Raw genomic sequence first — 13,057 nt, forward strand, 5'->3', positions numbered from 1 at the left:
CTACTCCTGCCAGTTGGGATTTATAAAGGAGAACCCTGAGAGGATGTTGATGTCATTACATCCGATGTTGTCTTTCTCGATCTCTAAAGAGGAGCCAGAAGAATCAGTCGATGGCTACAATAAAGAAGTAACAAATTATTATGCTGCATTCTGTTTCCTTTTAATCAAAATAATGGGCCAAATTCTTAAAGGAGAAACAAACCATTAATAAAAAAAAAAACCTACCCTACATAGACTCCCCTCCCTCCTCCCCCCAGCCTTAGTGTTACATCGGGCAAATGCCCCTAAAGTCTTTGTATACCTCCCCCCCGTGCAGATTCTGTCTGGTGAAGACGGTAGCCATCTTCTTCAGTGTTCAGTTGGAGCAATTTTCCACTTCTGGTCAACTGCGCATGTGCCAAAACTCACGAAAATTTCCAAAGCACCAGTCTAATTTAGAAGATAACCAAAATAGCTGAACATGTCGCCTGTAAACTCCACTGGACGGAATCTGCACAGAGGGGTAAGTAAAGACTTAGGGGCATTTGCCTGGGGTAACACTTTGGCTGGGGGGAGGAGATCTATGTAGAGTAGGGGGGTAGGTTTTTTTTTTTATTAAGTTAGAAAGGTTAGGTTAGTTTCTCCTTTAAGTACATGTCTAAAAAAACAGTATTTCTGCACTGTACACAATAAGAACATCCAGGACATGTGTTATGACAATGTTTCACTGTAGGGGAGCCCAAACCACTGGAGGGGGAGTCTTGGCCTAAGAGCCAGTCAGGATGAATTTAAGGGGGAATGTGTAATTGTCTTGGATATCAGTGGAACTATTTGGAAATTAACCATACACCAAACAGACAAGGTAATTTTGTGTTAGGGCCAGACCTACTTAGGCCTTCTAAGGCCTTTCTATGAGCAGTTGATCATACATATGTCACTTAAATCCATATAACATTCTATCTGTGATTAGGAACAATTACTAACACAGTGTCAGCTATCTAAAAATTAAAAAGATGCACATGACAATGTTAAAGCATTTTGAGGAAGTTGTTGAGAAGGGGGAAACATTATAAAAATATTTAGACTGATGATATACACAGATTAATTTGAATGCTTCTGTATTCTGCACTTGTTACTCCTTCTCTGATTAAATACATTTGGGCAGTGCTACTTCAGAACCAGGCACAGATCCTTGTGCTCTATTCCAGGAAACCCGTGGGGTAATATGTAAACTGCTAAAATATGGCATAAAATTCCCATAGTATGTGATTTACTTACCATTCTAGGCTGGAGAGGGGGTTTTACTTTCAGACTCTCCAGCTCCACCCAGTCAATAGAAGCAAAGAAAGGGTGCTCCCTGATGTTTCCATTGGTGCCAAGACGATGCTGAGGATTCTTCTTTAAGAGCTAAAGAAAAGACCAGTTGTTTACACTGTAGCCATTACAGATATAACACAAACAGTATCTCACACTTAGGCTAGTGGCACATGGGGCAATTTTTGTAACAGATGGCAGCAGTAGACAAAATTCCCGTTTCCTTATTACCATTTCTGATGTGATTAAAAAGAAAATGCACTGGTTTTGCAGTGACAGGGTGATTTACACACCCACGGCACGGACCTGGTAACTGTTGTTTTGCACCAGGAAGAAGCCGTGGTCAAAACACATGGTATGCCATTGACATAAGAGTGCTTGGTCAGAATATACAGGGGGAAGTATAAGGTTAGAAGGCGCACACCTAAATGCAAAATGTGAGGTGCTAATCCCAAGAAGGCCCCCCATATGAGTCTTCAAGTTTGTAATGCTCAAAAATTGAAAAGAAGGATTGTACTCTCTGTCGCATCAAAAAATAGTTTCAAAAGTTATAAGAAAACAGGTATCATTAGCCCTAATGATACTTGTTTTGTAATGATTCTTGTAACTATTTGCAATCCTTCTTTTGAATTTTTGAGAATATACAGGGGGGGTCATCTTTTCCTAGAGTTGCAAGTGCTAGAGCACTTAGGGGATCAACTTCATGGATTTCCTATAGCACAATTCAGCCAGGGGCCCCACATGTTTACTTTACAACAGTAATATCTATATCTATATATATATAGCTGGTAGATTTATTTCAACGTTTCGGCTTACAAACTCAAGCCGTCATCAGGCAGGGCAGAGCCTAAAAAGAACATGAAGTTATATACACACACAGGATTCAAAAATGGCACCAAAACCATGCCAGTGACATCACAAAAAGTGGGTGTGGTTATAGTACTGAGTGCATCAGTGATAGTGTCATGGAGCTGAGCCAATCGTGTGAATTATATCAGTGGTAGTGTCATAGGAGTGCACCTATCACGTATAGGCGAATACTACAGTGACTCTCAATGCTAATTAAACACCCAGTATCAAATTACGTGATTGTTGTGACAGGGAAAAACATACCCTGTGAGTGAAATAAATAAAAACAATCAAAGGATCTCCCTACGACCTTATAGTAAGGTCAGGAAGTGTCCCCCTCACCTATATATATATTTATTTATATTGCAAAAGGGTCCACACTCTGACTTTTCAACTCTCTGGGTGCACGGTTAAGGTCAATTCATATAATACGTAGAAGAACCAGCACTTCCAGTTTTGTGATTAAATGTGTCTTTTTTTATTTCACTTCATGCAGCATGAAGTGAAATAAAAAAAGACACATTTAATCACAAAACTGGAAGTGCTGGTTCTTCTATGTACTATATATATATATATATATATATATATATATATATATATATATATATATATATATATATATATATATATATATATTTTATTTTAATTTTTTTTTTTTTCATTTTAAAAAGCATAAGACGCTCCTTCCTACCTTTTCCAGTAGGTCCTGCAGTTCTGGACTAATCCACTCAGGGTATTGGGGCTTGTCACTGACAGTGGACTCTTGCACCATTGTCCGGACTCGACCATTGTAAAATGGGGATCTCCCTATGGCCATTCGGTAGATGACGACACCAAGTGACCACCAATCTGCAGCTGCATTATATTCCTTCATAAGCATAACCTTGAAAATAAAAGATATAGAATTGAATAAGCAATAGAAAATAAGCAACCAATACTTTATATGTTGTAGATCTGCTGAAACTGAGTTTCCCACCTCCGGAGCCATGTATCCGTAGGTTCCTATTCGGCCTCTGGTGGTTCTATTGCCGAATATGTTGTGAGCCACCAGACCAAAGTCACAAATTTTAATGTGTCCATTTTGGTCCAGCAGAATGTTTTCCAGTTTAATATCACTGCAAGATAAAGAGCAAGAATAAAAATTATTATCAGTTTGAAAGGGGGTGTGGGAGAGAATAATCGAGGTAATGGAATAAGACATTATCAAATTTAAAGGGGTGTGGGAGAGAATAATAGAGGTGATGGAATAAGACACACTTGCAGAAAGCACATTACAGAAGATGCTCAGATATTGGTTGGGTGTCACACACAGTTTGCAATTTACACAAAGGGGTGAATAAGATGCATGGGTTTGGTGGCCCCATCATTGGAGAAGCAAAGTGCTTGTAAATATTAAGGTCTCATTTTCCTCTGTACAGTAAATAAATAGGTTAATATGGCCAGTTATGAACTATAGGGAGCTATGGATGTATATGAAACAATAATAATAGAGTAGATAAGAAAAATAAGATATAAGAGGAGAGAATTTTACAAACCGATGAACAATTCCTCTGGAATGAAGAAATTGTAATCCACAAACCATCTCTGCCGCGTAGAACCTTATAGAAAGAACAGAGTAAAAATCAAAAAAATGCCAAAAGTCATGCCAACCTTTAGCTAAAGTTTTGTTTCGGCTTCTAAATTGAATCAAAACCCCATTGCTGTGTTATACAGTCTTTTGTTATCCCCAATGTTGTGCAAGAAGAAGATCAGCACTAACACCATGTATATAAGAAAATAAATAGTCCTGCAGTAAATGTTGCACCTTTTCTTAAATAACCCCATTACTGACTCATTTTCAGTAGAACTGCTTGGCCTATTTTATTATTTATACTTGCATTTTCTCTTTACGACTGTTGCAAGTTCACATCCCTTCAGTTGAAAAGGAGAAAGAAAGTCAAAGTCACTGGGAGCACAAATTTGAAAGCCACCCCACTGAATAAAAATACTTTTTCCACTTGGCTGGAGCTTCTCTGCTGTAAAAACCTACCAACCCAGGAAATAATGATGTATTTTTACTACTCAAAACATGAATTCACATTCTATTAATGCAATGCTGATATTTTTAGCATGATTTTCTTGTCCCCCTCTGTCTCATTACATTCTCTAATACTTAAAAAGAAAATTATTTCTGTCATCCCAAGTACTGTGTCACTTACATGACTGTAGATGTTGGAAAGGGTCCGTTCTCCATCACAGCAGAAAGGCTGCCCCCACTGGCGTACTCCAGGACGAAGAAGGCCTGCAGCTGGTTACAAAGACAAATACAAACAGGCTTAGCTATTGCAACAGCAACCCTGATCAATGCAGCTTAAAGTGATACTGACACTAAAAATGTTCCTTTCAAAATATTAATCTACATTAAAAGTTGGGTCATGTTGATCATTTTTAATTGATAGTTCTGATTTTAAAAGTAATTGCTACTTGAAGTTCCTAAACCTGATTGTTTTGCCAACCTGACTGTCTCTTCTTAATCTGTCAGTTAGAGTTTCTAATGTTAACGGACTATTGTTGCACAAATATGGCAGCCCCCTCACAGAGGGACAAGGGGGTAAGAAAGGTAATGTAAAAGCATCACACAATTACTTTTATGTCAAAATTATAAATATCATTAAAAAACAATGTTATGACAAATGCAAAAAAGTTCTGGTGTCAGTATCTCGTTACGGTATTACATAGAAGAAGTATTCAGTATATTTTTAAGCATGTACATGGTCAAACAGTAGCATTGTTTTATAGACCTGCTGCATACAGTAAACAGACTTTTTTGAGCTGTATTTTGTACAGTGCTCCCTTGTTCCAACAAATTGAGCAGAATTGAGTACTTATGGCACCTAAGAGAGGTAATATATATGCTTGCTTCTAATTTCCTACCACTGCACAGAGAAGATAGAGACCAATTTGATCTCTTCAGCATTGGAGAAAGGGTTTCCAGAATTGGTCAGGGGGATAGGCGGTTATATCACTGGAAGATTTATTAAAAGATCATTCAAATCTTATTTAAGGGATTCTAATAGAATTTTAAAACATAGCGGGATGACTTTATATACTCATTAATAAAGATTGGTAACACTAAAAACATCTTGTACCTTTGACTGGAATGCTGCATAGGCATGGCAAAGAAAAGGGCTTCCCCCAGCAATCTTCAGGGCACGGTGTTCCTTCATGATCTCTGGTCTTTTCTCCAGGACTTTAAGTGCCACAAGTTGTTTCCTGCTGATGAGTGTAGCCAACATTACCTGAGAAAAGTAGAATGGGGAGAGGAATTATTATTGGTTTGTTGAAGGGAGGATTAGTTTATAAGTTCAATGAGCTCATTGCTTAAATCAAGATATTTAATTTGAATATTAAGTTTTAGGTCTACCTATTTTATACAGTATTAAGATTATGGGGGAAGAGAAACAAATTGCTTAATTCAAGATAATTAATTTGAATATTCACCTAGTGTATTGATTTTATCGTAAGATTATGGGGGAAGAGAAACAAAATCCTGCCCAAAAAATTGAATAAAGGGTTATTGAAATAAAGACTCTTTAGTTGTTGGAAAGAAATTGAATACGGCATTTAATGTTAAGCATTCTCTATAGCAGGACTTTCACTATTACAACAGAGTAACATTACCTCTTCAAGCTTATATCAGAAATTATATTTCAGTTTAGTACCTACCATTATTATAGATTAATAAATATTTTTTTGGTTTACCAGTTTTTAGTAAGGCTCAATTAAAAAAATAAAATAAAAAAATTCTGATAGATATTGCTGTATGATACTTTTATAAAGACCCCAGTAAGGGTCAAAATATTGATGGCCAAATAAAATCACATATTAAGCAAGTCCCTATGGTGCAAGCAGTTTCTCTTTCTCTTGCTCATCTCGTGAATATATATGAAAAACTACTGACTTTGCCAAAACTTCCTCGCCCAAGGACTTTGTGGACTTCATAACTGCTAATCTTCAGTGGGGCAGGTCTTCGGGCTTGAACACGGCATCTCTTCCTCCTCTTACTGCCTCCTTTTGGGGGGAAAAAATCATATTAATTCCTTATCAACAATGTAAGAAAACAGAAGACTAAATATTACAGTTATGATTTAACTTGGTTTTTCTAGGCCCAGAAGAGCAGCACAGGCGTGGAGCATTTCCAGTATAGATTTGTGCTCCTGTCCATATATATCATTTCACAAATGGTTAGCTTTTACTCATATATGGGTAGTTTGGAGTAATCTTGTACTCAAAAATGTTCATTCAGAAAAGCCTTAATGCCTTCCACAAGTTCATCTCCTAACTGTTTTTTCAACAGACATATGGCCAGACATGTAAAGTATTGAATAATTATGCTGAATTACTCTAGTGGATAGTCACATAAACATTACTGTATTCAAAACTTAGGGAAACTATAGGGTAACAATACAAATCACTCCTATATGTAATATTACAAACTGAGGGAACATTTAATACAAGATATCCTATAGCAATGTCAGTTGAGCTACTTCTCATTACCTCTGAAGGTCTGTGGACTCCTTGGCCTTTTGTGATGTTTTGGCCATTTCATTTGCAGCTCACTGCTCTCCTGACTTCTCTCTCCCGCCATCTTTCTATCCTCCTCCAAAATATTCAGCTTTTTATATTTTCTCTCCATAGCACTCTCCTCAAATCCACCTTTAATCGCTAGGGTCATCAGATACACAGTTCTCCTCTGCACTCTCCTAACTGTCTATCTGTAACGGTCACTTTCTCCTCTAGCCTGTCACATGCTCAACTGTCTCATATGCAGCATGTCTACCAGTTGACTGTTAAACTTGATAGGCACCTGATTCTGATACAAGACTATACAATTGCAAGGCTATGATAAATCAGGCTTAGATGTTAAATAAATAAAAAAAGGTATGATTCTATAAAAGGTTTCTGTAAAATTACTATAAAATGAATTGCAATTTTTTTTTATTTTATAAAGAACCTTGTTTCTCTAAGGATTGCTTGCTGAGCTGTTGTGTGTTTTGGTGGTGAAATGTAATGGCAAAAAGGGAGAACCCTGGTGCCAGTTAAGCACACATGGCAATTCAGAATTTTACCAGTTTAAAAAGTAAAATAAATGCTTGATTCTTGTCTATTAGGAATCTTGTAAATACAATATTTTACCAATTGACATTGAACCATTACAAGTACAGCTGTGTATATTATCTGGAAACCTGTTATCCAGGCAGCTCCGAATTACAGAATTGCTGTCCATAGATACCATTTTATCCAAATAATCCAAATTTTTAAAAATGATTTCCCTTTTTTCTGTATTAATAAAACAGTACCTTGCTTATTGGAAACAAAACCAACCTATTGGGTTTATTGAATGTTGGAATTATATTCTAATAGATATAAGGTATGAAGATCCAAATTACAGAAAGATCAGTTATCCATAAACCCCCAGGTCCTGAGCATTCTGGATAACAGGACCCATACCTGTACTGTATTAGTACTGTTAGTCCAGAGAAAGAGATGGCTGGTACGTGTAAATAAAAAGCATGTGATTTATGCTGTACTAACCCTGCAACTGATGAAATGGTTGGACTTGGACACTATTTGTGGCATAAAGTGGACATTTTGCATTATATAAGATTTGGTTCCTCTATCATATTTCCATTGTTTGGGGGTAGTGGTGATTGCTTTGGTTTATATGCAGATTAGGTGGGTTCAGGATGACATCCTAGCTGCAGGTGTAGGTTGTCCTAAAAACGAGGGAAATGTATCCTTCTCACATGTAACTCCCTACCTCCCCAGCTCACTCAGGTAACTAAGCCACAAGAGATCCAGTCACAGTATCATGTCATCTATGATACCATCATAACAGGCAAGATAAAATATGTGGGGAGACAGAACAATTAAACGCATGTACATTTGGCTACTGGATATGAAATATTTACTGCAACACATCAACATAGTGAAATACAAATGGTGCCACAGTGGTAGCATCCCTGAGCTAAGAAACAAATATTAGGAAAGGGTTTGTTTACAAAATGTCACTCTGCAGTCATATTAGTCACAACCAGGAAGTGATGACAAGAGGGAGAGAGTTCAGCCAATCAGTGTGGCGGCTAAATCCATTAGTATAAATGAGGAAGGGGAGTCAGGGTTGTGCCTTTGCTTTTATATATCTTTATAAACCACAGATTCCCCAAGTACATAACATTCACCATATTACTAAATATTGTATTTACCATTACCTCTTTGGCAGGGTGATCATGAAGGGTGTCAGAGAGCGGTCAGTAAAGTACAGCATTTGGATGGATGAGTTGCTGTTGCCCATGACTGGGGCTCTTGGTGAATATGGGACTGCTGCAAAAATCAACATAATGTAAAGTTGTGGACAAAATCATTGTATCTTTACTCAGTGGTCAAAACCACTGCCTCTGAGATATAAAATACCCCTGGTCAACTAAAATCACTGCATGATGAGCCTGGCCATTAGCCTCCATCATTGACTAGACTGAACAAATGCAGAAATGATAAATCACAGACATCAACAATTTGTGAGACTTACTGTACATATTGTAGTATATTCTTATACACAGCTGATTACAGGGAAGGCTGATGACCATGGTATAAACTGCTAAGATTTGGTTAAATGTGTTCTTATAGATTGATGATACAAGTCTGTGGCAGGGGTTAATGTGAGGAAATGTTGCTTTTAAAGGGTATGGTTCACCTTTAATATAATTTGTAGTTAATGTTTTTAGTAATGTTTAACTAATGTTATAGAATGACCAATTCTAAGCACCTCTTCAATTGGTCTTCATTCCTTTTTTTCATAGTTTTTTTTTAATTATTTGCTTCCTTCTTCTGACTCTCTCTAGCTTTCAAACGGGGATCACTGACCCCATCTAAAATACAAATGCTCTGTTAGACTACACGTTTATTGTTATTGCTACTTTTTATTACTTATATTTCTATTCAGGTCCTCTCCTATTCATATTCAAAATCTCTTATTCATATCAATGCATGGTTGCTAGGGTAATTTGGACCTAGCAAACAGATTTATGAACTTGCATTCTGGAGAGCTGATGAATTAAAAAGCTAAATTTCTCAAAAACCAGATTTAAAAAACCATGAAAAACAATTGCAAATTGTCTCAGAATATAACTCTCTATATCATACTAAAAGTTAATTTAAAGGTGAACAACCCCTATAAAACTACAACCACTTGTGAAAATAGGAAACTGTTAGAGCCTCATATGAAAAGGGAGCAAGATGTAAAGTGCAAATAACAGGCACAATGCTCCCTTATTTGCACCTCTTTTGCAAAATTTGCACATTGCAAGAAGGGACATTTTGATGAATTTGCATATAAAATAAATATTCTTCTGGGATTTAGCTACTTTGGATTTATTGAAGACTAGCACTAAAAAAGTTATACAAATAGACCAGAGGGGAATTTAGGATTGCCAACAAAAGGTTGCAAGGAGTTGTGTTACTGTTATGAAGAAAGTACTGGGTAAGTCAAATTCTTAACTGGAACAAAATAATAGGGCTTAAAAAAAGCACCAAGCCATTTCATTTCCAACTCTCACCTACTTGCTCTGGTTTTCAAAAGGGGTATTCCCATAAGGGACACAAACTTATGATAGATTTTCATTTGTCTAAAACCAAGTCATAAAAGCCTTTGCAAGAATATCTCTAGGGATGTTATTAAAACTTAAAAGTTTCCATTTTCATGTAAACTGTAGGGATAGGAGTCTGGAGTCTACGGATCTGCCTTCTGCACCTAATCAGTGATGTAACTTGTGTGAAAAAGTTGGGGCCTGGCCTTTCAATAAAAAACAGTTGGGTACCAGGACTTAGTTTTGGTTACAACCTTTGCAACCACAATCATGCCGTAGCAAATAATTAATCTTCGTGTCACCTTCCCTTTAATTCAGAGTTTTATATTTTAATCAAATGAGCAATGTCAACCATTGCTGTCTGTTTCCGGGGGAAGGACGATTTAGATTCGTTAAGTGTACAGAGCACAATTGCGCTCCATGTAGAAATGACCCCCTTCAAGGAATTCAGATATTAGGGCAATGACACACAATGCTATTTGTCACTAAGGGGCCGATTCACTAAGGGTCGAATATGGAGGGTTAATTAACCCTCCATATTCGACTGGGAATTAAAATACTTTGAATATCGAAGTCGAAGGATTTAGCGCAGATAGTTCAATCGAACGAACAAAGGATTATTCCTTCGATCGAACGATAACATCCTTCGAATCGAACGATTCGAAGGATTTTAATCCAACGATCGAAGGAATATCCTTCGATCAGAAAAAGTTAGGCAAGCCTATGGGGACCTTCCCCATAGGCTAACATTGACTTCGGTAGCTTTTAGATGGCGAACTAGGGGGTCAAATTTTTTTTTAAAGAGACAGTACTTTGACTATCGAATGGTCGAATAGTCAAACAATTTTTACTACGAAGGTCGAAGTAGCCTATTCGATGGTCGAAGTAGCCCAAAAAAAACTTCGAAATTCAAAGTTTTTTACCTTCGAATCCTTCACTCGAAGTTAGTGAATCGGCCCCCTAAGCGTTCTGTTGCTGCTACTAAACGCCACAAATTATGCTGCCATAGACAATACTGATTTTCTCTGCTTAAACACTCAAATTGTACAAAAATGTATCTGTATTTGTATTTATTTGAGTGATTACAAAATGTAAGTGTTTTGGCGGAGACAATTTTTAGTTTTGTCTACGGCATAATATTTTCTGGTGTTTAGTAGCTGCCTCAAAACGCTGAGCAACAATTAGCACCAGGCCTCAGTTACCTTGAGCAGCTTTTGGTCATCCCTGGTAAAAAAGTGTCTGATGCAAATTTGTCAAGTTCTCCAGTGCCTGTAATAACCAAATATTTTCTAACTTCCAGTAGACTGATTGAAACAACTTGCTAATTGGTGGATATTGGCAAATGTATTTACCATCTCTGTTAGTAAACAAACCCTTAAATCTCTGATTTTATATGTAAAATGGACCAAACTAACACAGGCCGCTTTATCTTTCAATGTTTTTGTGAGGTGAATGGGTACAAAAACACATAACAACATCAATATTCGATTTTAAAAGATTATTATTATTCGCCACCTCCCAGATGATTAACTTTCAAGTGATATAAAGACATGTTAGCTCACAAGTCTGGAAGAAACGTGGATTTGTTATAGAAAAGATTAGTTGCAGCAAATTGTAAGACAATGGAATTACAGCAAAAACAATCCAAAACAAATGTCACAAGATTCACAAGACAGTGCTGAGAAAATGAAGCGTTAAAACATTTCAAATGGCAGAGACTTTATAAAAAAAAAAAACGGTATTTCAAGTCATTCTATCAGATAAATAGTCTTCTAATATCTGAGGCATGTCCAGCCTACATCCTTTTGACTGCTTCCCTCTAGGAAAAAAAGGAACATTTTAGAAGTAAATTTCCCGGTTTCCACTTAATCTTTCCAATACAATACTGTGCAAGATGCAGCATTCGATACAGCAGGAACCAGCAAATGCTCAATTCACACACACACTAATGCATCTTACAAGGCACATATACTGCTGCCCACACTGGCTGGTGAATGTTGGAGCAAAGTTGCTGATGTAGCTCTAAATCCTTTGGGTACTCAGATGTTATGCACATTCATAAGAAAATATAGAAAAGAACCTCGACTGTAACGTCTTAATTAATATCCAGCGATTAATCGAATCCCTAAATTAAATAATAAAATTGAATAAAGTGCAAAGTGTGCCTGGTCAATTAATTAATCAATCAACAAAGTAATTTCTACCCAATTCATACATATAAATATAAAGTGCCAATTAGTGCATCGTGTACCATCGGTGTGCAACCAATTATAGCTAATCAATTCATTAATGATTCATGATTAGGCCCAAAAAGTGCAATTGATTAGTAAGGTGCTCAAAGTTGATTAAATAAAGAATTTATAGCAGGACCATAAATTAAATTACAAAAGTGTTATGATTTCAAAAATTGCCAGATATTTAAATTAATTAAAAAGATCCGGATAGATTAAAAAAATGACCAAAATTGAATGAGGGCTAAACAAATGCTACAGTCAGTTATGCACATTCACACATAGTAAAAGTTGAGGCACACAATGGCTGGAACAAGTTCAGAATAAAGAAGCATGTGAAAAGCTGCCACTTTGTGCCTAGTGTAGCACAGCTAAGGTTCTGACAACCTAAATGCAGGCTGAGTCATCACCATATTCTAGAGAGGACAGTTTGGCCAGCAATATGTTTGCCCACGAAATAACATTTCATATGGATCTGTGGAAGTTACAATATAAAATTTTACATAAATCTAGAAATGACCAAGCACCAAAGTCTTCATTTTAATTATCTTGTTGCCTGATGGAGGATGAATACAGTCTTTTAGAAAGCCTGAAATTTTGTTTGTAATGTGTGATGGTGAAAGTTTAGTTTGTCTCCATTTATGTTCCTCTGACTCAACATCTTCTGTGCTACTCATCTCATCACTGGAAGAGTCACTGTCCTGACCAAATGAGGATGGCTTTTTCTATATGCCCTATCTTCTTCTTATATTTGGACTTTTTCTGTTTCTCCTCAATGTTGTCGCTGCTGTCACTACCACTTGAAGTTTCTGTTGACTTGCCTCATTCCATCTTTCGCTTTTTTAGCTTTCTATGAGATTGCGTCTTCTGTTTTGGTTTGTGAGCCTTTTTGTAACTTTAAAGTTTTTGAGATACCTGCTCCTTTTGTTCTCTTTGTCTTGTTTTCTCTTGCCCATTTGTCTTCCTTTCACGAGTAATTTCTTCTCTGCTGGTGGAATTAAAAATATTAAATATTATATGAACTAATTTAAAGACAAACTCAGTCCCCCAAAAAAGTTT

At 36.7% G+C, this 13,057-nt stretch overlaps 1 protein-coding gene across 1 annotated transcript; it reads right to left on the reverse strand.

Annotated features, from left to right (window-relative positions):
- Window positions 1-6,993, reverse strand: LOC108695836 (protein kinase C delta type-like). Its single transcript, XM_041569040.1, has 9 exons — window positions 6,679-6,993; window positions 6,083-6,192; window positions 5,271-5,420; window positions 4,341-4,429; window positions 3,678-3,740; window positions 3,119-3,257; window positions 2,834-3,025; window positions 1,258-1,386; window positions 1-114 (listed from the first exon to the last, which is right to left on the reverse strand). The coding sequence occupies exons 1-9, from the start codon at window positions 6,854-6,856 to the stop codon at window positions 1-3; spliced, it is 1,164 nt and encodes a 387-aa protein (XP_041424974.1). The 5' UTR covers window positions 6,857-6,993.
- Window positions 6,994-13,057: the final 6,064 nt, after the last annotated feature.

The sequence above is a fragment of the Xenopus laevis genome, chromosome 7L (assembly GCF_017654675.1).
Source record: "Xenopus laevis strain J_2021 chromosome 7L, Xenopus_laevis_v10.1, whole genome shotgun sequence".
Taxonomy (NCBI): domain Eukaryota; kingdom Metazoa; phylum Chordata; class Amphibia; order Anura; family Pipidae; genus Xenopus; species Xenopus laevis.

Coding starts and splice junctions, on each gene's coding strand:
- LOC108695836 (XM_041569040.1), bottom strand. CDS start 6,856: ATGACCCTAGCGATTAAAGGTGGATTTGAGGAGAGTGCTATGGAGAGA. Junction 5,421..6,082: donor GGCGAGGAAGTTTTGGCAAA/GTCAGTAGTTTT, acceptor TACTTTTCTCAG/GTAATGTTGGCTACACTCAT. Junction 4,430..5,270: donor ATGCAGCATTCCAGTCAAAG/GTACAAGATGTT, acceptor CTTTGTAACCAG/CTGCAGGCCTTCTTCGTCCT.